The following is a 26,880-nucleotide window of genomic DNA, read 5'->3' on the forward strand; positions in this document are numbered from 1 at the left end:
GGGTTTGATGTGTCAATGCAATCCTGGGTGGGGGGTCTTGATCCTGAACCCCACTTCCCCCTCCTGCACCCCTGTCTCCTCCCTCCCCCAGCCCAGCTCAGATCTGCCCCCCCCAGCCCCCTGAACCCTTCCCACCATCTCCCGCCCTCCCAGCTCCATCTCAAACCACAGCCCCCTCCCCAACTATGACCCCCAGCCCCATCCTGCCTGTCCCTGGGTTCTGCCAGCCCAGCCCCCCCAGCAACCACCTCCCAGCAGGGGGCCACCAGCCATCCCAGCCTGGAACTGGTCTCCCCAGGGTACCTAAAGACATCCCCTCCTCCTCCCGTCCACCTCGGGGGCTGGCGACACCTGGCCCCATCCTGCGAGGAGCAGTGTCTGCGCATGGGGACAGTGGCTTGGGCCATGCATGTCAGGGGGGACAGCCTGTGTCCCCCTTGCACTCCTGGGGATTCCCATTCCTTCCCCAGCCCCCCCAGTCCTGCAGAGAAAGCAGGACGGTGGGGCCTTTGCAAATCAAAAAACATATAGAAAAGGTCGTGCCCCCGCTATGCCTTGGAGCCCGGCCGAGTGTGCAGGGGGTTCCAGGGAATCTCGGACCCCCATCCCTGGGGCAAAACCCAGCAGTCCCGCAGAAGGATGGGCAGAGAAGCTGGAGGGGATTGCATGGTTTCCATGTGCCGAAGCCCGTTGTGGCGGGGCTGGCTTGGGTTCGAGGCAGAGTCCCCCCCCGCCAGCTCCTGCAGAGCCCCTTGTCACCACCTGCGGGTCCCTCCGGCACGGCCGTGGTGCCACTGTCCCTCTCCACGGTGCACAGGTTCTGGGAATGCCAGATAAACAAGAGTGAAAAATATAACTGGGGGAAAAGCTTCCCTGCAGTGGCCAAGAGGGCTCAGTGTCTCCCAACTGTCCCCTCTCCTGGAGCCCTCCCGCTGTGCCAGGCTGGCATGTGTGGTTGTGCTGCCCTGAGCGCTGGCACGCTAGAAGCTGGCGGGTCGTATCATCATGCGGGTGCCCTTCAGGGAGTAGCTGGGCCCCTGGAAGTGGTGCCAGCGGATGCCGTTGAGCTTGCGGATGTTGTGCCGTGCTGGGTAGTAGATGCCATTCAGGTTGGAGAGACCACAGGCGTCGAACCACCAGCCTGCCAGGAGGGAGCAGAGGGGCAGAGTGGCATCCCGGGTGGGCACCCACGGGTGCTGTTTGGGTGTCCCACCCTCTGCTCACCTCCTGACAGCATCTGGGCACACTTGCAGAGGCAATTGTCGTTGTCGGCATCACGGGTGCTGAAGCGGGTGCCCTGTGGTGCCATCCCGCTCTGCTGCCCGGCCGTCCCGCTGTAGTCCTGCAGTGACAGCCTGCCACCCGGCGTGGCCACTCTCAGTGCCCGGGGGGTCACACAGCCCCCCAGCCCTGCTCGGGGCGGGTCGAAGGCCATGGGATGCCACGAGCTGAGTGAGGGCCAGCAGGGAGGGATGCAGGGATGCAGAGACCCTGCAGCTCCGGCATGGCCGGGGGCTGCCTGTCCTGGGGGTCCCCAGGGGTGGGGGTCATGCTGTGCTGGGGCAGAGGGGACCCCCCGAGGCTCCTCTGGTGCTCTTTGCTGGGGCTCGGTGCACACACAGTGCAGGGGATCTCTGGGGTCTTCTCCCATCTCCAGCCCAGCACCAAACCACTCAGCTGCCTCCCACCCCTCCTGCCCATGGCCAGGCACACGCCGTCCTCACCAGCCCGGCGGCAGGAGCTCAATGTCCCTCCCCGGACATGGGTGCAGCAGCCTGGGGATGCCCGGCACCCCTGGGAGTGCCCAGTGGCCACGGCCATGTCACCCCCACCTGCCCCCGCAGCGAGCTGCATCGTGCCGGGCTGGCGGGATGGGAAATCCCGCTGAGTTAATGTGATTTCATGCTGCCACAGTGACTCTCTCCTACCTGTAACGCTGCCGCTCACTCCCCAGCTGGAATTTCCCATAGTGGGCATAGACCTGGCCACCCTCCCAGTCCCGCAGCTCGATGCGTAGGGTGTAGGGCGCCTGGCTCGTCAGGAGGTGCACGGCCTCGTTACCCAGCCAGTACTCGCCTGCGGCATCCCCAAAGCCCTGGGGGAGCAGTGGGGTGGGTGAGTGTGGGGTGCCAGGGGTGCCCCCAGGGCTCCCTCCTCCCCAGGTGGGTGCGGACCTGCTTGTACTCCCTCCAGCCCCTCTGGAAGCTGAGGCTGCCATTGGCACGAAGCTGGATGACCGTCCATCCCCCTCGGTCTGTCTCCATGTCGCAGTACGCCTGCAGCGGGGAGAGACGGGATGGGCTTAGGGGGTGGCTGGGGGCATCCCCGCCGGGCTGGGCAGCTCAGCATGGGTGCTGCATGGGTGCTGCATGGGTGTTAGAGCTTGCTGATCATGTGCCAAGCCCAGTGCCTGGCTGGGGGGGTCTCTCCTCCCCCTGTGGCTGAGGGCAGGGGCTTGTGCTCATGGCTGGGAGTGCCTTTAAAATCAGTTTTATCCCCCTGTCTGAAAGCCTATTGCAAGCCCTGCCCTCACTCGGCAGCTGCTGCCCTCACCCCTCTGCACTCCCAGGACACCCCAGAGGGGCTGGGATGTGCCATGGGACAGGGATACCCGCACTGGCCTGGGTCACTGGGTGGCACTGAGGTCAGCAGCAGCCTGGGGTGCTGCACTGGGAGCCCTCTCTGGTCTGCGCTCACCTTTTTGGGCTCGCTGAGGTTGGCGATGTGCAGGGTGTAGATGCCGCTGGCGTGGGTGCCTGCCTGGCGCAGCTCAGCGCAGTCCTGGAACAGCTGCTCTTGCCCTGCTGCTGCGGCAGATGGAACGGTGAGACGGCAGAAACCCCCCAGACCCTCAGCCCTGCATGGCTTTGCTGTTCTTCCCCTCTCCCTTTGGGTTCTTTTGTGCCCAGGTGTTTTTTTCTTTTTCTTCCTTCTGCACCATCTCTAGGGCTGGGGGAGGCAGCCAGGCTGCACCGGGGCTGTGCCAGCCTGAGCCAGGGAATTTGCCAGGGCTGGGGATGGTGTTGGGTCAGGGACCCTCCCCTGCAGGTTCGGAGCTGCTTCATGCATGTGACACAGGGCTCATTTTTGAGGCAAATTCACCCACACCTGAGCTGAGCGTAGGGGCTGGCACAGCGCCCCGGCACCCTCTTGGGAGGGTGAGGAGCAATCCCACTGCCTGCACCCTGCCCGTGCCCTGCCTGTACACCCTGGCTCACCTCTGCTCTGGGTGACGAGGTGCACCAGGCTCTGCACCGCCTCAAGCAGCCGGAGCTGCTGGCGCTGGAGCAGGCTGGCATTGGTGCTGGTGGCCACCAGTGACTTCTCCAGCTCGGCGATGGCCCCGCTCTGCCGGCTCAGCACCTGCTGCAGCTGCTCCTTCTCTGAGCGAGCCCCCGCCAGCTCCGCCTGCTGCTGCGTCTCCATCGCCAGCACCCGCACCTCCAGGATGCTGGAAGATGGGGCAGCAGTGACGGGGGGGCTGTGCAGGGAGCAGGGTGGCAGAGAGGACCCAGCACATCTGTGGGGACCCAGAGCTGTCCCTGTCCTCTGCCACACCCACCGAATTGCATCCCACCCAATGTGCTTAACCAGGGGAAAACAAAGCCCACAGGGCTGTGCTGGGGCTGTGCAACCCCCCAGGGACCCCAGCCAGCCCTGGGACAGGTTCAAGCCCCCCAAGTGCAGTTGCGCTCCTGGGGTGGGAGATACCAGCCTCCCCACTGAGGTCTGGGGGCTGCTGGGGTCCCTGAGCTGCCCCAGGCCCTACTTGTTCCTGTTCTGCAGCTTGTGGATCTCGTTGGTCTGCAGCAGCAGCTGCTTCTCCAGCTTGGTGGTGGACAGGGAGTTCTCCTGCAGCTGCAGCTCGATGCGCGATGTCTGGTTCAGCACCTGCCCCGGGAGCGGAAGGGAGCGTTGGTGTGACCAGCTGGGGCCACACCATGTCCCCAGTTTCACCGGGCTCGCGTCTCCCCGGCACACAATCCTGGTACCTCTGCACACCGGTACATTAAACCGTGCATCACTCCGGGGAATCACCCCACTTTTAGCAGCAGAGAAACCATGCCGCTTGCCGTGGTCCTGGGGGTGATAAGGACATGGGGACATATGTGCCACATGCCCTGGCTGCCCCCTACCTGCGCCTCCACGTCGGTGAGCTTGCGGCTCTGCTGGGCGCTCTGGTTGAGGAGGGTGCTGCCCATCTCCAGCATGGCCGCGGTCTGGTTCTGCACCGCTGTCTGCCGCAGCTGTGCCAGCTCCGGCCGCACACTCCTCTGGATGTAGCTCTCCAGCTGCAGAGGGGAGCAGGGGCACGGTGGGTCATTTGGGGACCTCACCAAGTCCTCCTTTGGCACCCGAACCTAGCTCAGCACAGCCCCCAGGCACACCCCTGGGGGGTTCAGCACGGCACAACCCATCTCAGGGCCATGTGAAGAGGGAGGACAGAGCGAGCTGCCCACGGGCCGCGCTGCTGCAGGGGAGCCCCTCGGCACCAGCTGCCAAGATTCCTGCTCTGCGGTGCCAGCCAGTTGCCTGCTGCCAGGACCTGGCACGGGTTTGCATGTGCCCAGCCAGTGTGGCCTGTGCCGAGCAGCTGGGCAGGAGGTGGCTGGTGTCAGTATTGGCATCGCCACCTGCATCGGCATCGGCTGCGCTGCCAGACCCAGCACTGGTTTCCTGGGACTGGGAACGTGGAGGGTGCGGGGCCACCATCAGCTGGGGAAGGCGAGTGGGCGTCCGGCCCCCGGTGCTGCTGGGGAAGCGCTTGGAGCTGAGAAGCAGCGCTCAGGGCTGCAAACACTGCGGAGATGTTGCTTCCGCTTTCCCAGCCCGTGGGGAGCTGCCTTTCCCAAAGGCTTTTCTATTTCTGGCGGCCCCACCATGAGGTTCCCATTCGGCCCCTCCCTGGGGCGATGGCCTCGGCGGGGGCACGGTCTCTCGGTGGGGGCTGTGGGGAGCAGGAAGGGCCACACAGCTGCCCACGCTGGGAAAGCAGCACGGGGCACCCCACAGATCCTGCTGTCCTCAAATTGTTCTGATCCTGCTCCCGGCCCGACTCCCAGCCAGTGTCCACAGAGCCCCATGTCCCTGCGCATCTCTTGGGGTCGTGGCCCAGGTGGGACCAGTCACAGTGGGATGATGCTCTTCTGGATGGCACAGCCGGCAGCCAAGGTGCTGAGATGCTCAGCACAGGATCGGTGCGGGATGCTCAGCACAGGATCAGTGCAGGATGCTCGGCTCAGAGCGGTGCGGGATGCTCAGCATGGGAGAGGGGCTGGCAGCGGGCCAGGGCGCAGGGCTCTGCTCTGCACTTGTTTGCACATAACAAAACCTCGCTGGCTGCAGCGGAGCCCTGTTCCCTCCTCCCCAAACCTGGGCAGCGGTGAAACCATCACCCCACCGCAAGCACCCATGGGGGACTGGAGGGTCCCGGGGTGGGCAGGCTGGCCAGCGCGGCTGCACCCCAATTCACCAGGGATTTTCCCTTGCGGAACGTGCTAGCAGGGAGGAAGCAGGGAAAGGTCGGAGAGCCATGTCTGGAAAACATTTCCCTGAGCTGAGTGATTGCTGGAGAGTTTCCCTTTAACCACGTCGTTAATCTTGTTGCTTCACAGGGCTTGGGGAGGCCTTTTCTCCCCCTCAATCTTGCCTTTTTTTTTTTTTTTTTAAATAAACATATCTTGAAGCCCAAGGGCAGCACATACCCGTGGAAAAGGTCAGGCTGGCACGGGGAGAGCCGAGTGCAGCCAGCGATGGAGCCTCAGCTCCTGTGAGCAGCTGCGGCTGGACGGGGACACAGTGTCGCCAGCCACGGGTGGCACAGGGGACCCAAGTGGGACAGGCTCTGTGCAGAGGACTGGGAAACCAGGATCACCCTCCCTTTGCCCCGCGGGTGCCAAAGAGCACAGTGACTGGGGGGGGACAACCGTGGTGATGTGGGTCACCGCAAAATGCTGCCTGGGAGCAGGAGGGACCCTGGCCACCCCACTGTCCCAGTGCCAGTGACCCATTGCCACCTCTGGATGGTCCTGTGCTGCCTTCTTGCAGTCACATCCCTCCCCTGTTCCCATCGCCATTCTGCCCCCGAATTTCTAAGCAACCTGAAAGCACCGGCCAGGAGGCCCCCAGGGCCAGAGGTGGGGAAAGCCCCCCCACCCGCTGCCTGCACCCCTGCACCCATGCTGAGGTGAGCAGCACCAGCTGCTGTGCCACAGGCACCCCAGAGCTGCCACTCTGCCACTGCCCCAAGCTCCCCCCCAGACCCAGCGGCACCATCAAATGTTTGTGTTTGAACTAAAATTAATTCCTCCTGAGATGGGAACAGCCAATGGGATGGCGAGCAGAAGCTGCATGTCCTCGTGCACTGGTTTCTCACCGTGTCCCTGTCCCTCCTGGCTATGGGGGGGCACATGGAAAGGGTGGACCTGCACCCCAGCACCCGGCAGGGCTCCCGGGGCCAGAGCAGCGCAGACAGGGATACGACGTTGTTTACAATCTGTCCCTGAATCCGATGCCTCTTTTGAGTCCGAGTTTGTTTGTTCAGGCTTGGAGTCCGACCAAAACAAGCCTCCCTGGGCAGCTCTGGTTAAATTAGGAAAGCCAAGGAACAGCGAAAAAAAATAGCTGCAGACTGCCTCTAAATGGAGAGGGACATGGGATGGGGATCGGGTGGGATGGGATGGGCTGGGATGAGATGGGATGGGATGGGATGAGATGGGATGGGATGAGGTGGAATGGGATGGGAATGGGGTGAGGTGGGTGTGTTTGGCACTGTGGGGACTTGGCACACACCATGCCACAGCGCTGCTGGCCCTGCTCACCTGGGGACATCATCCGGGAAATCGGGGTGCAGAGACACGCAGGTCCCGTTGCACCCCGGCGGGACACCTCCAGGACGCGCCTGCGGCTGTGCTGGAGATGCTGCTCTGCTGGAGGCTCAGTGACAGCTGGGGACGAGCCACTCGCCCTCTTATCAACACTAGGGGCTCAGTGCTGCTGCCTCGCCGGGCTGCGGGGTTTACAGCCCCCTGGGGAGGTGTCCCCTGGGATGAGGCGTCCGGGAGCTATTCCTGGGTCTGACGCAGGCGGCTGCGCTAGGCAGATGGGGGCTGCAGCGCGAGCCCTCGGGAAGGAAACGGTGCTTCCTGCCATGGGCGGCGGGGATGGGGAGAGCTGGGGTAGGGAGCACCCCCTTGGGCGTGCAGCCCTTCTGCTGCGGCACCCACTGTCCCTGTCCTGCACCCTCCCACTCGCCCACGTGCCGTGGGGCTTCCTGGGAGCCACGGATCCCACTCAAAGTGCCTGGAGCTTTTGCAAAGCCCAGGAATGGGAAAACAATGAAGCTGGAGAGGTTTTGGTGGCCCCTACCCTTAGGTCCCTCACTCCGCCACTTGCCAGAACCCTCCCCAGGAGCTTTCCAGCAAAACCGCATCCTGACCCAGAACGGGGGACGTTGAGCCCCAAGGTCTGCCTGGCACAGCCCCGCTGGGACCAGGAGGAGTTGCAGCGGGACAGTCACAGCAGGGATGGCAGGGGACAGCCACAGTGGGGATGGCAGGGGGACAGTGACAACGGGGATGGCAGAGGACACAGCTGCAGCCGTGAGCTGCAGCACCTGCAGCACCCACAGCACCCATCCCCTCTGCCGATACAGCGCCTGGTGCAAACAGGCCAGGATCAGGCCCGGGGTGCAAACCTGCAGAGGAGACGCAGTCTGGCTGCAGTGCTGCTGCTCGGGGGGGCACAAACCCCCCGGCGCTCGCCTCTGCAGAGCCGAAGTGGGAACCTGGTACAGGGATGCTGCACAGTTGGATGCTGGGGACAGCCCCCTGTCCCCCCCGCTCTGCACCCTACCTTCAGCAGCCACTGGGTGCTGTTCTCCAGGATCCTCTCCAGGTGCCGCAGGCGCTGGGTGGCCCCATGGCTGGTGACTGTGGTGCTGGCCGGTGAGTCTCCCTGCAGCAGTGCGTTGGCGGGGCCAGGGGGCCCCGGGCAGGGTGGGGGCTCAGCCTCAGGCAGCACGAAGGTGTAGCTGCAGTGCCCATGCTGGACCCGGTGGTACCGCCGGCGGCCGCTCCCCTCCAGTGCCCGGCGCTGGGCTCCGGCCGTGCACGGAACCGTCGTGGCCAAGGTCAAGGCCACAAGGCTGATGCTGAGCGCCCGCATGGCGCAGGGGTCCCCGCGGTGCTGGGGCGGGTGACAGCCGGGTGCCGTGGCTGGGGATGTGCTGGCACCTCCCGGGTGGCCGCGATGCTGCTCTGTGCTGGGATGGATCAGTGGGTTCTTGCCGCCAAGTCGAAATGCTGCGATTTCGGCATTTCCTCCCTCTGAGCCGGCTCTGGCCGCCCCGGCCTTTTATCGCCAGGCGGCTGCGGCCCTCGCAGGGGGAGAGGGGAAAGAAAAAAAAAAAAAGAAAAAGAAAAACAAAGGAAAAAAATCTTTAAAAACAATACTTCTATCTTTTTTCTCTCCTCCAGGCCCACTGTGGGGAGATCAAGTTTCACACGTGATCTATAAATTCTCGCACACACACACGCAGTCCCCGTGCCCCCCCGGCTGCACTCCTTGGCCGTTCTCTGCACAGCTCATTGCACCTCCCGGGGCAGCGGGGACGAGCTGCCCACACCAGCACCAAGCCCTCCCACCCCCAGCCCCAGCACCCCCCAACCAGCACCCACTGGGACTTGCCATCCCCAGGACACCCCCTCTGGGCAGCAGAGCTCCCACCCCATGTCTTGGCTATTTATAACGCTGGCGGGAGCCAGGCCTGGGTTTGGCTTCTCCAGCCACAGGACAAGCCCGTGGGGACCGGGATGGGGGCTGCGTCCCAGCCAGACCCTGCGCACGGCTCGGGGTGCCCAGTTCCTGGGCTGGGGGGCTGCCCGGGGGTTGGGACGGCTGCGTGTCACGAGCCGAGGGTCACGGTGGCTTCCAGTGTGCTGGGGTAGATCCAGGCTGGGTCCCCAGGAGGGGACAACCACGGCAGGGGGGACAAGCTGGTGTGGCAGAGCGGGGTTCCCTGGGCTTGGGGTGTGTGTCAGGAGAGGATGGGGGGCACGTGTCCCCCCGTGGCTGTGCCTTCAATTACGTGGCTGGGTCCAGCTGCTGCTGCCATCGTGGCCCAGTGATGCCCAGTGTTCTCACTCAATTAGCAACCGGCCAAACAAGCCTCTCGGTGCTTCCCGGCAGCAGAGCCCAGCCTGGGGTACCTGCAGCCCCGGTGACGCGCTTGCCGCTCACTCCGGCTGCTGGCTCAGCCACCAAGCAATGCTGGTGATGCTTTAAATAAAAATATTAAAATAAAACCTTTCCCCAGACTGCTCCAGTACCAGGGGGCCGGGCAGGGTGACCCCGCCACACTGGGAGCCACACACCAGGCACAGGCTGTAGGTTGTGGGATGGAGGGGACCGATGCTGTTGGCCACTGTTCCCGTCCCCTTCAGGGGCTGGGGACAGCTGGGTGTGGGGAAGATAAGGGGGGCTCAACTGCTCCTGCAGCCCTGGCCATGAGCCGGTGCAGAGCCGGGCTGCCATGCCCAGTGCCGCACAGGGGGATGCGGGGGTGATGCCATGGTGACAGCCAGTGTCCCTGTCCCCTTTCAGCAGTACCTCATGGACATGAGGAAAACAGGGAGGCGAGAGGGATGCTGGAGTTTTAATACATTTATTTGGTATTAAGCAAACGGAGGAGCTGCTGCAGCAGCTTGGTGTCAGCCCTGCAGGGTCTGTGCAGCCCCCGCAGCCCTGACAACCCCCCCTGACCTGGCTTCCCCCTGCCCACTGCAGGGACGAGGTGTCTGACCCCAGAACACCCCCAAATACAGAGATGCCTGTGGCTGGGGCAGCAATTTGCACCAGGTGACATTTATGAGGGGCTGCGGTGGGTCCTGGCCGGGGGATGCAGGAGGCAGTAGCATCCCCTGCCCGGGCTCCAGCAACTGCAGTGTGTGCACCCCTTGTCCTGGACCAAACCTGGCCAGAGCCACGCCGGTGGGGAGAGAAGCTCCTCCAGCCCTTCTGTGAGCCTGAGGACGGCAGGATTTGGCGCACGGTTGTGCCATTGAGCACCACGCTGGGCTACCATGACCGATATCATCATCCCCAATTGGGTGTCAACTCTGGGGGTCCCACCACTCTTCGTGACAGTGGCTGAGGATGGGGGACCCTACCCAGCACCCAGAGCAGCTCGGTGGTACCCCGTGCACCCCAGCACCCCTGTGCAAATGGGGCCCCATGGGGACAGAGCATCTCTCAGCCCTGGGGGACAGTACCCAAGCAGAGATGGGGTCCGACCCCGGGGATCAACCCCCATCCCACCCATTCAGAGCAAGGGAAGGGACTGAGAAGGCTGGGGGAGAAGGAAAAAACAACAAACACAAGAAGCCACCCCTTCCCCGAGCCCCGAGGCATCGCTTTGGACACTGCAAATTAGATTTTCTGAAAAGGAAATGTTTTACAGGCCATAAATTGTCTCAAAAGAAAATGGGAGGGGAGGGGGGAGAAAATTGTGCAATTTTTTTTTGTGGATGGAAAAACAAGGGCGATGTGGCTGGGGTAGCATGGTGGGAGCTGGTTGGGATCTCTCCATGCCACCAGCCAGTGGCACAGAGAGCTCCCAACCAGCTCCCACTGCGATTCCCCGGCTCTCATGCTGGTTTCGCTAGGTACCAACATGCGGTTCTGTCTTCGGCTTCTTCTGCCGCTTTTTGCCTTTATTTTTGGGTTCGGTTTTCTCTGGAAGAGAAGAAAAGGAGGAGAAAAGGAGGGCTCGCTTGTCGGCTGGGCAGCAGGATCCATCCTGAGCCCCATCCACGGGATGCGGATCCCGCATCCTCCCCCGGGTGTTAGCACAGGACCCGCTTCTTGATTTGGGGGACCCCAGAGCCCCCCTCCAGGTCACCAAACAGCAGCGTGCGTCTGCGGGGGGGCCAGGAACACTGATGCATTGTTCTCCCGGCTCCCATGGCTGGACTTTAAATCCTGATACTCCCCAAATGTCCAGGAATGGGCTGGGGCCACCTCAACCAAACTGAGGGGGCTGCCCGGAGATCCCCCAGCTTCTCTCTGAGTGAGGACTGGGAGTGTCGGAGCCGGACGGTGGCTGCACCAACACCCCAAAGTGATGCTGCGGTGATGCCCGGCTCTGCCCCGGTGCGGGGCCATGCCTCCCTCTGGATCAGCTGGTGCTGCCCACCACCGCGGGCTTGTATGGGACCCAGCAGGGTCCCCAGGAAGGTTTGGGTACGGTAGGAGGTGGGGTGGCCATGTGTAGGTGGGGATGCTCTCCGTGGGGATGCTCCCGGTCCAGGCAGCGCAACCCCAGTAAGGCCTTGGGACCCAAATCTCTGCGCACCCCAAGGGGCTGCCCCGAGCACCCTCCAACTCCCAGCTCTGCTGGCCAAGGGGTCAGTGTTGTCACCAAACAGGGACACAGGATGAGCCCCGCTGTGCCACAAGCTCCGATGGGGAGAGGAGCCCCTGCTGGGGAGCGGGACAGCTGCACGAAAACCTGCAGCTTTGCCTCCACTTCTACTCCTGTGCCTACTATGCACTCTGCTCACCCCCAGCTGGGTGACACAGGGGTGTCCAGTGCCACTGTCCCTGTATGAGGGGTATAAGGACAGCGACCGGCCGGTGTGGTGTGTGCCAGGGCTGGTGTCACTGATCCTTTCTGAGGGCTCCAGCTCTTTTCCTGCCTGGCTCTGTTTTTCGGCTCTGATCTCCAGACAGTTGCCACCCACCACGGAGAGGGCACAGCACAAATGCCGAGCGTCTGGAGAGCGCGGCAGACACACAAGGCAGATTTACAGCAGCGCATGGGGGTTTGTGCCCTGGCCAAGCGCGGGTGCTTCTCCCTTCCAGCTGCCGAGGACAGCTCAGAAGTGGTGGCACAAATCTCTCATCACACGCTTGGGTCCTTCCCCAGCTCGTCTCGGCTGCATCAAGTGAACTTGCCATCCTCCTCCAGCATCTGGATCCCATAAGGCAGCACTTGGTCGGGCGGGCAGGAGCCGGGAGCGAGGGCAGACGCAGGCTGTGCCACGGCGGGGACGCCCGGAGCTGCCAGACACGGAGGGGCTGCCCTGGCCGATGGGACAGTGGGGGCTGCTTGTGGGGCATGGATGGGATTTCCCTCTGCCATCTCAGGGCCAGACCTGGCTCCAGAGCTGGTCCCCAGTGAGCAGCTTGAGCAAGGAGCCCTGCCATTCCCTGAGCCCATCACCATGGCCTTGGGGCTGCGCACAGAGCGGGAGACTGAGCGCTTAGCCAGGGTGCCGTTGCCTTCCCAGACACCCCATGAGATGGGACATCGTGATGCGCCAGCGCCATGGTGCCGGCAGGCCCCGCCATGTGCCAGACCCGGCGCCACAGGCACCCGCCCGGCACTGCGCCGCAGGACACCGCGCTCCGGAGCCGCCTGTCCTCGTCCCATGCCAAACTTGCCACATCAAACTGTCACCAGCTCTCCGGGTACGGAGCCAGCGCAGCCCGGCAGGGAGGGGAACATCCCCAAAATCGATGCCACCTGGCGCCCCGAAGCTGCAAATCGGGGCCAGAGCAGGGATGGAAATCAGCTCCTCTCTGCTGTCAGCGGGAAAATATGATTTATGACTGATGGTGCTGAGATCGAGCCGCTCTCCTGGCTCTGTGGCCTCCGCCCAGCACACACGCCTCCTGTTATTGCCCCCCTTTCTCCATCCCTTTTCTATCCCTCCCAGTCCCTTCCTCTGCCGCCCTTGGCCCCCGCCACACTGGCGGTGCCGGCCGGCACGTCCCTCGGCACATGGTGTCCCTCAGCACACGGCAAGCCCGCAGCTCCGCACGGCAAAGCCCTGCTCGGCCGGGGCAGGCAGCTCAGATCTCCTTCCAGGCCCTACAGCTCTGTATCTCATGCAATTCCCCCTTTCTGCCAGTTCTGGAGTGGAGATTTATTAGAACAGCTTCGGTCCAGCCGCCTGTATCCAAAAATGACATCAGCCGCCTCCTGGTTCCCACTGCCAGCCACTCACCCTTGCCCGAGCTGTGGAGAGCAACCCTGCCCTGGGGGTGTCCCCCAAAGCTTTGGCCACCAGAAATCCCCCGGGTGATGCCCTCCAGCTCCGCGAGCACTGATGGTATTTTGGGGGCTCAGGGGTTTTTGTGGGCGGGTTTCAACCCTGGTTATTCGCAACTGGGAGGCACAAAGCCCTGGCTGTGCCTTTCCGTTCACCGAAGCCCAGCAGTCCTGTCCCCCTGCGGTGGCTGACGCCAGCGCCCGTCCCAGCTGGGTGGCAGAAGGGGACACCGGCCGGTCCCAGGCAGTCCCAGGGGCTGCTCAGCACATGTGCCTGGGACGGCGGCTTTCTCCAGAACTGCACGGTTACAGCCACTGGCCTCAACATGCCTGGGAGTTGACACCAGGCTCGCCAGCCACCGTCGGGCTGCCGCCACCACCCCCTCCCATGGCACGCCGTGGGGCACGCTTCGGAGGGACACGAAGCCACCCCCGGGGCAGCGGGCAGGGGGTGCTCACCTCCTGGGCAGTGCTTCCTCATGCGGCACCTCCTGGTCTCCAGCAGCGCGGGGCAGGAAGCCCCCTCCTCCCGGGCAGCCCCCGGCACCTCCCGTACCCGCGTCTCCACACCCCACTTGCAGCCACTGCTCTGGCTCTCATGGGTGCAGGCGCTCCACTGGCTCCAGGGCCCCGGCACGCACGTCTCTGGGGGGAACAGGGGTGCATGGGGGAGACGGTGACTGTGCAGCACCCGGCATGTCCCCAGGGACCAAGGGCATGGGGTGCGGGTGCTGCTTACCTTGGCACTCGCGGGTGCTGGGCTGTGCTGCGGTGCTGGGGGGGCACTGCCGAAAGCACTGGCCCTTGTGCAAGTAAAACTTGTCTTTGCACTTCATGCAGAAGTCTCTGCTGAAGCAGCTCTCGCAGCTGGGAGACCTGCACTCTGCCAGGAAGGAGGGCTGGTCAGCCGCACCCGCCGAGAGCTGGCAGGGAGCGAGCCAGCAGCCCCGGTACCCGCCGGGGAGCCAAAGCCCTTGGCAAATGTGCAGGGTCCAGGCTGCAGCTCTGGACAAAAGGGGAGGCAGCCCCATGGCCCGGCTGCCCTCACCAGGGATGCTGCAGGAAATGCAGCCATCGCCCTTCCCACAGCGCTGGGACCGGTGGGGTGGTGAGGGGACACAGGGACACAGGGACAAGCCAGGGGGCCCCAGCTGTCGCAGGACGTACTTGTGCATCTGTTGACCTCCAGCCCCCGCACGCCGAAGTAGCCGGGGGGGCAGGTGTGGACGCACATCCCGTACTGGCGGATGCCGTCCCTCCAGATGAGCAAGAAGAGCCGGTGGTGGCAGGTGATGCAGCCATTGTCCTCCGAGCACAGGACGCAGCCCGTGCAGTTCTCCAGCAGCCCGGTGCTCGCTGTGGGGACAAACGATGGAGAGCATCTGTGTCACACGTGCATAGCACGGTCGAGGCTCTGGGGACAGTCTCAGCCCCATAGCAGCCCCTCTGCCACCCACGGAGGTGACAGCAGCGTCCCATCTCCCTGCGGATACGTCCCCACCTTCCTCCACGCCCCAAATCCCTGCTTCTCCCCGGGCTGGCAGCAAGGGGGTGCACAGAGCCATCGCTCCCCGCTGCACTCAGCTTGGGCACTGTCACCTCTGTCACCCTGAGAACCAGGTCCAGGGGTTCACCCTGTGCCCAGGGGTGCCAGCCTGTCCCTGTCCCTGCGCCAGCCGTGCCCATCTTGTGCGAAGCATCCGAACAGGAGCTGGGCAACAGCTCATCAGCGGGCAGCAATCTGCTCTGACCTGGATTAATTAGTTGATGCCTGTTAAGTGTCAGGGGACAAGGAGCCTTTTGGGAAAGCTCAAGAGGAGCCAAGATAAGGATCTGTCTGGTTGCTCAAGAGCCTCCTCTGCCTCCCTGGCTGCCTTTGCTGTGCTCGGGACCTGTGTGACGGTCTCTGCCCCGAGGTGGGCTCTGCTCCCAGGGACCAGGGACGAGGACGGGGCACCAGCCTCCAGTCCCTACCACCCGGTCCTCTCCCCTGAGCCACCTCCCTGCGCCCAGGGAGATGCAGCCCAGAGAGATGCTCCTGGCGCAGGGACACTTTGGGACCGCAGTAGCTGAGCCCCCAGCACTGGGGGTTACCTGCACCCCATGGCCTTCTGCACCCCCAGCCTGGCTGGGCATCTCTGTAAGTGGCCACCAAGCTCCTACGCGCAGGTGGCCGATGCCTCTGCTGCGCCCGGCCGCATTGGGAAGCGTGTGCTGGGTGCAGGTTCCAGCTCTGGGCAGTGGTGACAGTGCCAGCAGTGCCAGAACTGCCTGCTCGGGGCCCAGGCTCCATCTGCCAGCAGACTTTACCGTATGAAGGCGATTTTTTGCACAAAGCCAAGGCCTAAGGAGGCGGCTGCACCATGCAGTGCGGCTGAGAGGCTTCATTAGGGCTGCAACTGCTGGGAGCGTGCTAACAAAGCACCTTGGATCCATTAAGTTGTTATGGTCTCCGTTACATATTTACCAAACGCTGACAACATTTGTGTTCCTGGCTGCAGCTGGAGCCGCTTCCCTGGAGACCCAGGGATTTACGAGCCTCTTTCCCTTCCCTCATTCTTTTTGATGATTTTTTTTTTTGCCGCGCTCTCTCCAAGCCCCAGCTGGGGCAGGGAAGTTGGGGAGCCCTGTGCAGGCTGCGGGACCCTGCGCTGCCACCGGCCGATGCAGAGACATTCCCGTCACCAGCTCTGCCATGGGGAGGAACACTGAGGAGCTGCTGCAGAGATGGCTGTGTCGCGCAACGGGACCCGGCTCACACTAACACGGTGGTGCTGGCAAAATTAGGGACACCTGATGGGTTTGCCTCCCCTGATGGGTGCTGATTTCAGACCCAGGGTGCAGGGCTGAGCTGGGATGGGCACTGGGCAGGGGGCACAGGGGGTACAGGGGTGCTGGATGCCAGCGTAGCATCACCCATCGCTGCCCGTCCTCAGCCCAGCTCTGCCGCTGCGGGCTCTGCAGGCACCGGGAGCCCCCCAGACAGTCCCTCTGTGGCAGCAGGACACGGCTGGAGGCAGCTCCCGGGGTGGCTGTAGGGTGCTGCAGCATCTTCTCTCAGCTCCCAGCCACCAGAGGCGATGCTGGCCCTTCTGCACTAGTTATATAGGAGATACAACACACATTCCAGGCAGGGAGTTGTGGCCAGACTCCTGGGTGCTGCCAGGACCTGTGGCCCCTGTGCATCCCGCAGCATCGGGCCGCTCCGCATGGAACGGCAGCAGCCAGAGCCCTGGCACCGCGGCACCCGCAGCCCCTCTGGGTGCCTGGCTATTTCCGATCGGGGGGTTTCAACAGCCAGCCCAGCCACCGCGTAACCACACATGCTCACTGACTCCATGCATCTTTAACATGCACCAGCCACAGGGAAACTGTCCGGGCTTCAGCCTCCAAGGTCCTTGGTCCTGCCAGGTCCTGTCCCTACCCTGGCATGTGCCAGTTCCAAAACCAACCTGCTCCCGGTGCAGAGCCAAGCACCAGCCCCGGCCCCACTCCTGCAGCCGACTGGCTCTGCCCAGTGTGGGGACACAAGCCAGTGCCCAGCGGAGGGTGTGGGTACCTCAGCACAGTCCTGGCGCACACCCTGCCCTGGCCCTGGCACCGGGCAGTGGCTTGGCTGGTGCCTCTGCTCGGGGAAGGATGGGGCAGGGGAAAGGCGATGCCTGCGGTGGCTCTGAGCATCCTTCCAGGAGGTTTTACTCCTCAAGCACTTAATGTGTGAAGCAGAGGAGAAAAATATTGGAAAATCAGCTCATTCTGTACTATCCCCACTGCACTCACTGCTCCTGGAGTTTGTACAGCTCATACCAATGCCAGCCAGTGTACCCCTGTCCCCTGCCAGCCCCGAGGGCAGCGCTGCGATGGGGCAGTCAATGCCATGCGGCTGGGCACTGCCTCCTCCACACTCTGCTGATCTAGCCCGGGCCGTGCACCCAGAGGGTAATGCGGCCAGGTTAGGGATGCTGGTTCCCAGCTCCTTCCAGCCCCGGGTGTCGATCAGCCCCGGCGCACACCTCCTGCGCGCTCGGTGCAGGCAGCACCAGCAGCCCCAGCACTGGCAGGGAAGGTGGGGGCCGGCAGCCCCATGTCCCCAAGCTGCCCCACAGCACCTGAGCACGATGAGCCGGCCACACGCATCGTACCTTGCTTCTTCCATCGGTTCTGCGTGAGCATTTCCATGGAGCTGATGAATAACAGCAACATGAATATTATCCACTGCATCTGGGCAGGAGTGATTTCGGGCAGGGAAGAAATCAAATCATCCAAGCGGCTGGCGGGTCCGGCTCCAGCCAAGGGACGGTGGGTGGGGGGGAGGAGAGCGGCTCACACCATCCCACCCCGGGATGCAGCTGTGCTCCACGGTGCCATCAGCCGGGACCCCCGGGGATGCAGGGGTGTCAGGCCAGGGCAGCGCTCATGGTGCCGGGGAAGCGTCGGCTGCTTCGGGGAGCTCTGCCTTTATAGCCGGTGCCAGCCCCCCCCTTGCCACCCCACGCTCTTCAAAATAGTAATAATAATAAAATATCCCCCAGCAGCAACAAAGCGACTCGCAAACAAATTGGCTGGAGTCTCCTCCCGCCGGAGCGCTCCAGCCGCCACCTCGGCTGGGGACCGTCCCGCTGTCCCGCCGCGGTGCGACTGTCCCGCTGCCATCCCAGCGCCGGGGTCACGGCGAAGCCCCTGCCACTTTTTGGGGGGGTGGAGCCAGGTGGGTGACGCTGCCTGCGCCAGCCCCACCCGGGCTCGGCCCCCCGGCTCGGCCCCCCTCGGCTCAGCCCCCGCTCCGGCCCCGGCAGCCCCGGGCCGGGCTGAGCCCCCCGGGCCGGGATCCGCGGAGGGTCCCCGGCCGCTCCGGCGGCGGCTGCGGATCTGCCCTCGCTGTCCCCGGGATCGCATCTGACTCTGATTTTCCGAACGCTTCGTAACTCACCTCCCTCCGAGCTGCCGGAGCTGCGCTGAGCTCAGCCGAGCTGAGCCCAGCCGAGCTGAGCCGAGCCGAACTGAGCCGAGCCCAGCCGAACTGAGCCGAGCTGAGCGGAGCTGTGCCCAGCCGCACTGAGCCAACCCGAGCAGTGCCGAGCCGAGCTGAGCTGTGCTACACTGAGCTGAGCTGCACTGAGCCCTTCCCGGCTCCCACGCAGGCGCCCACCCCCTTGCCCCATGCAGGGCTCCCCAAAGTGCCCCCAGGGCGGCAGCACCCCCATGTCCCCTGAGCACCCCCGGGGCATGTGCTGAACCCTCTGCCGTCCCAGCTGGCTGCAGGCACAGGGAAATAAAAGGGCCAAGAACTGGTTCCCATCTTTTGTGGGAAAACCCAGCGTTTCTTGAGCTGTGCTCGGTGGCTCTGCCAGCTGCTGTGTCCCTGCTTGCTCCAGGGAGAGGTTTGGGTTTGGACCTCGGTCCTGATGGCTTCTAGTCGACCAAACGAGAGTTTCTGTCTGCTCCACTCTTGCAGGCTGCACCGATTTTATGGGATTTGCTCCTGCAGACAAGGCTGAGGGCAGCCGCAGAGGGTGCGTTCCCACCTCGGGTACTCTGGGTCTACTGTACTTTGGAGGAACAAATGCATTGGGGGATTGCTGAGCACCAGCAAACTCATTGCACTGGGGTGGGCTGCCCGTGGGGCTGCAGTGGATGTGCCCCTCAGTGTCCTGGGGCATCTGGCCATGCCCAGGGAAAACACATCTGGGTTGCGCTTCCCTGCTCCCCCAGAAATTCCCCCCTCCTGCTCCCCCTCTCCCCACCACTCCCATCCAGCCTCACCGAGTTTCATTCCCAAAGAGTTAATGATTCAGACAACAAAGGAGCCGTTTCAGACCCCTTTGGCTTTGCTGTAGGAAATCGGGAGTAATGATGGTTGGGATCGCTTTAGGATTTTTTTTTTAATGCCAATGTGAAAGAAATTGAAAAATTACCCATAAAATGCAGGTTTTCAGCATCTGGCTCAGCCTTGCTTTCCATAAACAGCCAAGGCCACAACACAGCATTCCCAGCGCGGATCTACGTGGGCTGGGGGGGCTGCGTGGGCACAGGCAGGGTGGCATCATCCAGCACAGGAGCTGACAAAAATAGGGATATGAGAATGGCAGCGGAGATCCTGGAGTATCTAGAAATCATGGTTGCAGGCGGCTGTGCCGGCGCTGCCGGTGACAGGTGCCCGTGGCTGCGGGTGCCCGGCTGGGTGGCAGCCTGGCGGAGCTGGTGGCAGCTCCTGGCACTGCGGCAAGGCCAGCCCAGCTCCCTGGAGCCGATTGGGAACTGTCATTGTCCAGGCCTGGAAGGCAAACACTATGCGAGGGCCAGGGAAGCGCCTCATCCCCGGTCCTGCCTCTGGCTGCTGGCACAAGCCAGCGGATGTCGTCGCGAGCCCTGCCAGGGCGAGCCCCTTGCAGGAGGAGCGCACTAATTAGGTGGCTCTCATTAGTGCTGGGGCCTTGGGGACAGCACGTGGCAATTTGCTCAGCTCATCTCTGGGCTGTGCAATAGCGGAGCCTTTGCCAAGGCTACGGAGCTGCCGGTCCCGGCTCCTCGCCAGTGGGTGCTGGGTGGCCCCGAGGGAGCAGAGAAATCCTCTCGTTTGCCTTAATTTGGCTATTTATGACTACACCTCTGAAAACTGTGGTGGGAAGGGATGATGCGTTGTCTGTTGATTTACCAGGCGCCTGTGACCTCTCTGTTGTGCCAGGAGGTGTTTCGGGGCACCGAGGCGGGGGGTGGGGAGCTCTGCTGGCTGTGCCGGGGCGGCAACCGTGGTGTGACTCATGGGTAATGCTGGGGAGAAGCACCTCACACCAGTGTGGAGGGAATGCAATGTTCCTCTTCTGTCTTCCAAAAGAACCCGGGAGAGAGTGTCCAGGAAGATAATACGGAAAGTTTGTTTGACACTTGAGCACGCTTTCATCTTTGAAAAAAAAATCTTGGTGACCCTCCAAGGCAGCACCGCCCGCTTCCCGGCATGACCGGCATCCCGGATACGCACCCATGGCATGAGGGGCTGCTTTTGGGGTGCCTGGGGCTCTGGAGGGGACAGTGTGACCCTGACAGAGCTGCAGGTCAGCCAGGGATGCTGGCACAGGGATGCTGGCATGGAGATGCTGGCACAGCGATGCTGACACAGAGATACTGGTACAGAGATGCTCCTGGACCAGGCAGCAAAGTGAAAATGAAAACGGCTGGTGCTGGCTGGCAGCAAGGGAAGGGGACAGCAAGAGGCAGTGGGACGGAGGGAGCCCCTGGCCCAGGGTTTTCTCCCCAGGTACAAGGAGCTTCCCACAGCTGCCGGGAGGGAGATCTGCTCCAGAGCAGGCGCCCTCGTGCATCCCAGGGGGCGAACGTGGGTTTGATCAGAGGCGGGTTTGAGCGGATGGTAGTGGATAAGGAAGAAAAATATTTGGCATTCCTCTCCCATCATAACAAGCCCAGATGCTTGGACGGTGGCAGCCCGCTTCCCACAGGCATGGAAAGTCACAGCCGCTCCCCAGGCCAGCTCAGCAGAGGCCCTTTCCCCCACACTTACGAAATGCCGGCTCCACCTAACACTGCACCACGGCCATCACTGGGCACCCGTGGCATGGCCACCTCTGTCACCCGCGTCCCTAGCGGTGACACTGCCCATGACTCCCACTCCAGAAGGGACACAGCTTGGAGCTCGTGGGAAACCTGCTGGGAAAGGCCAAACTGCAGATTTGGTGTTGGTGCAGGAGCCCGGTGCAGCTGGGCACTGCTTCCTTCGTGCCAGCACTCTTGCTCTCCTCCTCCTCCTCCTCCTCCCACCACACCTTTGCTCATCCTGGGTCTGTGCCACCTGCCGATCCTGCTTCTCTTGGGGGGATGTGGCACCCCCAGGAATGGAGCAGAGATTTGCCTTAAATCACATCCTTCATCTCGAGGAGAGCACCGGGGCTCCCGCTCCCTCCCGCCGGCGCGGCTCCTTCAGCTCCGCTCCGGCCCCCACGGCGGCTGCGCAGCCTCCGAGCGCTCCGACTGCCAAAACAGAAGCAAAACCCAAAGATGGAATCGGCGTCGAGCGGTGCTGAGGGGCAGTGGGAGGAGAGGGAAGGCGAGAGGCAAGGTGGGAGGGAAGGTTTGGTGTCGAAAGCAGATTCCTGCTCTGCGCCAGTGGAGCAGATTTCCAGTGTTTATTTTATCTCTTTCGTCGAGCCTCTTTGAGGCAGAATATATTGAATGGCTTGACTTTATATAATGGCAATAATTGAAACAATACTCCTGCTTCCCAGCTGTGATTTGCCATGATTTCAGCCAAGACTGGCCAGCCTCCTCTAGGTGGTGGGGACAGCCGCCGCCGTCGGCACTTGTTCCCTGATTATTGGTGACACATGTCAGCGCCGCCCTCCAATTTCTGTACAGATGTCAGAGCGGGAGAACCAGCACAGCGGCTTGCGCAGGACGGGCTTGGCGCCGGCCGGCACCGCTGGGCTCATCGCCGGGCTGCGGGAACGGCATCGCCAGTGCTGGGGCTCGTCTGCTGTACCAGGGCTGGTGGTTCTGGCTGAGTCAGGATTTCTCGGGGAGATGTGGGGTTTGGGCATTGATCGCAGGGAGCCAGGGGATGAGGATGGCGGAATGGGATGAGCTCTGGGAGGGGGGAGGATGTGCTTGTGAACCAATGTGCCGAGGTCTTGGTATTCACCGGAGAAGGTGAAAGGAGATGGGCGTGGGGTTTGGGGTTGTTGAAGGTTCTATTCACCCCCTCCCCAGCAGCTGGTGGGTGTTGGGAACAGGGTCTCTCCAGAAAACCCCCCAGCTCCAGCATCCCCGTGGACGAGGGCTCACACCGACCTCCATCCTCACAGCTAACATCAATCTCCATCCCGCATGTGTCACAGAAACTGCCACCTCTGCTTGTCCCCTGAGGAGCAGCTGAGCTGGCTGGACAAAACAAGAGCAAAGATGATGGTGAGAAATCCCTGATGCTGAACTGGGCCATAAACCAGCTGCCCGCTCTGCAGCACCAGGGGGTTCCCTGTGGGAGCTGACAGGAGCTGAAACTAAAAGCAAAAACAGGAGAGCTCTTTGAGGAACTGAGACATGGCAGAAAAAGGGCTCAGAAATCTCTTCCTGCCGTTGCAGCCATTCCCTCCTCCCCAGCCCACCGATTCCCACAGCAGGACCAGGCTGCGGACAGCCTGGAAACCTGAAATTGCAGCATTTCTGCAGATTATTTTGGGAGCCGGGATTCCCCAGGGGAGGCGGGTGCTGTCACCATGTCCCTTGGCCCTGGCACAGCCGGCACTGGTCCCACAGCAAAGCCAGAGCATTGGTGACCGCGGAGCATCCTCCTCACAGCTATCAGCTGGCTCCAGCTTTTCTAGCGGCGCAAATCATGTGTTTGTTACTGGATGGGTGCAAGCCAGTGGTATTTTAATAGCTGTGCCTGTTCTGCTCTCCTAAGAATCATTCATGCCAAATTCCAGTTGAATTTCTTTTAATATTTGCGCTATTTAAGGAAACTATTGAGAAAGACAGATGGAAGCATCAGTCAGATGGATGTTCCTGGCTCCACGTGAGACAGCACTTAGAACTCCCATCCTTTTTCAAAGAATTCTACTGTGACTACATGGTTCCCTCTTGCACATCATTCCCCAGGAGAGTAAATCCTCTGACTCCTTGGGATGAGTCTTACTCGCTGGAATTCAGCAGAAGACAAAGGCTTTGGGTCAGCTCCTGGATGGGGAAATTCATTCCCCCGGCAGCCATGGCTCCCGGTGCACGTGCCACTGGCGAGAGGACGTGGTGCAGGGGGTGACGGTGCCTCGGGGAGGCAAGCGGGTGCCCATCTGGGTGCCCATCTGGTGACAAATTCTGGGTGTGTGGCTGAACCTGCATCCCAGCAGAAGCCAGGGCTGAGAGCATTGGTGTTGGCATCGCCTGGCTGCCACTCAGCTGCCGCAGGCTGTGCTGGCTTGTCTGTGCCGAAATGTCTCTGTGCCAGAGCTTTGTTTTAAACCAGTTTGCTTAAAATCCAGCCTCCCTGTGTCAGCTCTGGTCACCACCGTGGGTCCTGCTGGCAATGGCTGAAGTCGGACCCTGCTCAGCAAACCCTCGCGGACCTGCTGGATCCGACTTGTGCCGTGACCGAAGCTGACGGCTCTTCCGTTCCCGCCCGTCCTGACCAAAACTGCTCAGGTGTGCTCCGGCTTTGGGCAGCGAGCCAAAGGGAAACGGCGTGTCCTGAGGGCTGTTGACAAGTCCATCCCTTGATGGTCTGTGCTGCATCAGCACATGGATAAAAGGCTGGATTTCATGCAGCTGAGTGAAGAGCCCAGCACCTGCTCTGCCATCGCTGTAAATGATGAGGGACATCTGCCAGCGTCCCTCAGCAGCAGCAGCAGAGCCACCCGGCACATCCCCTGTCCCCAGCTCATCCCCTGTCCCCAGCGCATCCCGCTCCATCCACAGCAACAGGGCTTTGGGTGTCTCACGGGGACACAGGTCCCTCCTCACCCCGCCAGTCCCAGGCTCCATCCTCACCCTGGTGACATCCCAACTCCTGGTCCCTGTGTCCCCTGGGCAAAGCCTCCTGTCCCTCTGGCACAGCCCGGGGATGTGCCACAGACCGTGGTCACTGGCTCCGCAAAGGCTCCCAGGGACACAGGGACACAGGGGCAGGAGCCCGTCACCACCGAGGGGCTGGCGGCCGTGTGTCACGGTAACTTATAAAGGCTTTTCCCAGAATTAATGACAGGAGGGACAAAAATCTTTAATATTCTCAAGTGAAAATAGAGTGATAATTCTATTTAGCTGACATTCAGGAAAATTATTACCGCCTGGCAGGCGGGTGACGTCAAAGAGCACCATAAACCACCGTGGATTTTGGAGAACACCATGAAAAAAAAAAAAAAGAAGGAAAGAGCAGAAGTTGCAAAGGGCCAACCTGTGTGTCCACCAAACCCCAAGGGTCAGGAGCCGCCCCGGGATGCTGGATGGAGCCGCTCCCTGGGGTCTGTTTGCCATTAGGGAGGAGTTTCACTAATGAACCCAAGTGTGGGGATGTGGTCCCACAGGTCGCTTCCTCCATCACCAGCAAAGCCATAGACAAAAATGTTCCCCTCTCCTTTTTCTTTTTTTCTCAGCCTTTTATATCCTGTTTATGCCACTAACAAATTAAATTTTCAGGAGCTGGAATAACGACAAAGCCTGAGCAGTTACAAACACTGTTGGGTTGCGGGCAGCTCTGATGTCGAAGCTTCAACATCATCCCAAAAAGCACCAGGAGTGGGAGGAAAAGGGGGTCGGGGTGAGCAAGTGGAGCCAAAGCCCGGCCCAGGGGGTTCAAGAGGGGCTGATGCTGCCCCGACCCTTGCGCTGGTCCCCGAGCATCTGGGGCTGGAGGAGGGATGTGAGGACACGGTCCCCGGCTGGTCCCCAGTGCCCACGGCTGGGCACAGAGCTACAGCACATGGAAAGAATTCTTCACTTGAGAATTTGAGCAAAAAAAAGATTAAATGAAGGCAAAATATACGCAGAAAAAGTACATTTCCAAATACCCCCGGCCTCCTCCCAGCCCCGCACGCACAGTGTGCCGTCTCTCCTCCCCATGGCTCAGGGATTTACGGCTTGTCGCCCAGGGGGACAGCTCTGTCCCAGCTCAGAGGGGACACCATGACTTAGCACCCTTGTCCCAGCTGCTCCGTCCTTCCTGGCTGTCCCCTGGCTGTTTGTCTGACAGTGCAGAGCTGTCACCCATCATGGGGGTGAAGGTCCAGCACCTTCCTGCAGGCAGAAGGACCCTCCTGCCATGTCTCCCCCACCAACCCAGGGATGCTCGAGGGTGCAGAGAGTGAACCCACTCCCAAGGGACCTGGTGATGCTCAGAGCAGGCACAGCCCCTTGGGGATGGGGACAAAACTCATGTCACCTCTTTTCAGAAGGAGGGATGACTCTGTGCTGGGCTTTGGTTCGGCTTTCTCAGACACCCCCAAGAACAGAGGTCCCACGAGCGCAGCTGAGGTGACACCCAGGGGTGGGGGTGTCTGGGGTCCTGACATGGTGGCACTTGCCATTGAGAGTTCATCTGATTCCATTTATTTTGGGGAAAATACCATCATATTGTGATGAAAGAGTGATGTGTGGCATGGCCTCCCCCGGGTGCAAAATGCCTTCTCCCCTGGGGAAAGGGGCTAATTAGAGGTTGCCGATGTTTTCAGCTCTTTAGCAATGCTGCTTTGCTAATTTGAGCCCCCCCCCAGAAGACCACACAGCAAAGCTGGAGCTCCCAGCAGGCACCCCCTACACCCTCAGCCAGCCCGGCCAGAGTGGGACCAGCACCCAGTTTCGGTGGAGACATGGGGACATCCATCTGTCCCCACGTGGGGATGAGCCCCAGCTCATGCAGCTGATGGCAGGGCTGGGTGCCCCCGGATTTGCAGCAGATTTGGGGTGTGCACAGTCCATGATCATCCCAACAGCATCACGTTGAGTTCCAGACTCAACCAAACAACTGCAGACCACTGAGACCACAAACAAATAGGATATTATTTGATTTTTTTTTTACATATTTTTTTCCTGAATAAAAAACAGAGAGAAGCAGAGAACTCATATTTCCTGTTCATGTGAAAGGAATTTGCTGGAGTGTGGTGGAGACAGTGATGCTGGGCATCCCTTAGCCCGAAGAAGCCATCACCCTACATCTCCAGTGACAAAGAGGGGCCAGGAGGTGTCTGTCAGAGGTGGCTCTGCACCTGGACACCTGCAGAGGCACACAGGACGGGGACACCGAGCCACGGCAAAGGCTCCAGCTCCCTAAACCAGGGTGCTGGGAAGGACAGGATGGCATCGCCTGGCCAGGGCTCGAGCCCCAGCGCTGCCAGGTCTAAATGCCTCGGCAAAGAGGCAGCAGCTTTCGGCCAAGGATTTGGGAAGGAATTTCAGAAAGTTCTTGGTGTGGCCTCCCTTTTCCTAGAACAGATCAAGAGCTGGGCTCTGCTCGGCTCGGTAATCCGCTCCCGTCACTCTGCCAAGTTCCTCAGTGGGGCCAGAGGAGCTGAGCGGAGCGGAGCTGAACCAAGCTGAGCTGGGCTGAGGAGGTCTCAGCACCCTGGGGCTGGGGAGAGGGTCTGCATGGGCAGAGGGGTGTGCTGGTCAGAGGGGCCATCAGGTCAAGACTTGCATCCCTGCATCCCCGCATCCCCGCATCCCCACATCCCTGCATGTGTCCCAACAACCCTGCATCCCCGCATCCCTGCATCCCCACATCCCTGCATCCCCACAAGTCAGTGTGCCGAGGTCCCATGACAGCCAGTGCCATGGACCTGGGTCCAAACGTCCCCATGGAGCAGTGGCAGGAGGCCGGTGCCACCCTGGTCCCTGTCCCCATCCCCGAAGCGGGGCCCTCCTGTGTGTCCAAGGGCCACAGGCAGCTGCCGGGTGGAGCGGAGCAGCAGCGTCAGTGCACGGCCAGTTCCCAATTTGCACCAGCCTGAAACAATGACGATGACAGTGGCAGAAATAAAGAGATGAAGAATGTGTCTGTGATTTTAACAAGGTGGAAACACCCAGCGCAGGGGACGGAGGGATGGGAGGGCGGCTCCAGGCCAGCCATCGCCACCACGCCTTGCGCCCCGGCAGTGAAAGGGGTCCCTAATGCTTCCAAGATGTGGAGCCCTTTGTGGGGGACGGCTTGGCTTTCCACACCAGTGGCAGCTCAGGGGAATAATTGGGAAGATTATCGCATTGGAAATTGCTCGCAGGGAGGGTGGTTTGCTAGCCTGGCCACAGGTTTTCGTGTTGGCACCGAACAATTGCTCTAGGTTGGAAACGTGGGTGCGGGGTCCCCCACAGCCTCATGTGAGGGTCCCTGCCCCAAT

The 26,880-nt window shown here is 61.7% G+C and overlaps 2 protein-coding genes across 4 annotated transcripts; both read right to left on the bottom strand.

The window, feature by feature from the left end:
- Positions 1–207: 207 nt before the first annotated feature.
- Positions 208–8,724, bottom strand: ANGPT4 (angiopoietin 4). Of its 3 annotated transcripts, none has more exons than XM_065645526.1 (10): positions 8,679–8,724; positions 7,855–8,377; positions 4,137–4,292; positions 3,770–3,891; positions 3,219–3,451; positions 2,698–2,804; positions 2,175–2,276; positions 1,929–2,095; positions 1,225–1,355; positions 208–1,141 (listed from the first exon to the last, which is right to left on the bottom strand). In XM_065645526.1, exons 2-10 carry the CDS (start codon positions 8,164–8,166, stop codon positions 981–983), a joined length of 1,491 nt encoding a protein of 496 aa, XP_065501598.1. In that variant the 5' UTR covers positions 8,167–8,377; positions 8,679–8,724; the 3' UTR covers positions 208–980. The 3 variants fall into 3 exon arrangements, with proteins under 3 accessions (XP_065501598.1, XP_065501596.1, XP_065501597.1); XM_065645524.1 differs by having other exon boundaries at positions 2,698–2,807; XM_065645525.1 differs by lacking the exon at positions 8,679–8,724 and having other exon boundaries at positions 2,698–2,807; positions 7,855–8,461.
- A 1,921-nt stretch (positions 8,725–10,645) lies between these two features.
- Positions 10,646–17,662, bottom strand: RSPO4 (R-spondin 4). Its single transcript, XM_065645837.1, has 5 exons — positions 17,197–17,662; positions 14,222–14,410; positions 13,794–13,937; positions 13,514–13,699; positions 10,646–10,734 (listed from the first exon to the last, which is right to left on the bottom strand). Exons 1-5 carry the CDS (start codon positions 17,273–17,275, stop codon positions 10,661–10,663), a joined length of 672 nt encoding a protein of 223 aa, XP_065501909.1. The 5' UTR covers positions 17,276–17,662; the 3' UTR covers positions 10,646–10,660.
- Positions 17,663–26,880: the final 9,218 nt, after the last annotated feature.

This window comes from Caloenas nicobarica, chromosome 15 (genome assembly GCF_036013445.1).
Source record: "Caloenas nicobarica isolate bCalNic1 chromosome 15, bCalNic1.hap1, whole genome shotgun sequence".
NCBI classification, from domain to species: domain Eukaryota; kingdom Metazoa; phylum Chordata; class Aves; order Columbiformes; family Columbidae; genus Caloenas; species Caloenas nicobarica.

Excerpts from the sequence above, each read along its gene's own strand:
- ANGPT4 (XM_065645524.1), bottom strand. The coding sequence starts at position 8,166 with ATGCGGGCGCTCAGCATCAGCCTTGTGGCCTTGACCTTGGCCACGACG. Across the intron at positions 4,293-7,854 it reads GCACCCAGTGGCTGCTGAAG|CTGGAGAGCTACATCCAGAG; the intron begins GTAGGGTGCAGA and ends TCCCCTCTGCAG. Across the intron at positions 2,277-2,697 it reads ACCTCAGCGAGCCCAAAAAG|GCGTACTGCGACATGGAGAC; the intron begins GTGAGCGCAGAC and ends TCCCCGCTGCAG.
- RSPO4 (XM_065645837.1), bottom strand. The coding sequence starts at position 17,275 with ATGCAGTGGATAATATTCATGTTGCTGTTATTCATCAGCTCCATGGAA. Across the intron at positions 13,700-13,793 it reads CAGCACCCGCGAGTGCCAAG|AGACGTGCGTGCCGGGGCCC; the intron begins GTAAGCAGCACC and ends TGTTCCCCCCAG. Across the intron at positions 10,735-13,513 it reads GAGGAAGCACTGCCCAGGAG|AGAAAACCGAACCCAAAAAT; the intron begins GTGAGCACCCCC and ends CTTCTCTTCCAG.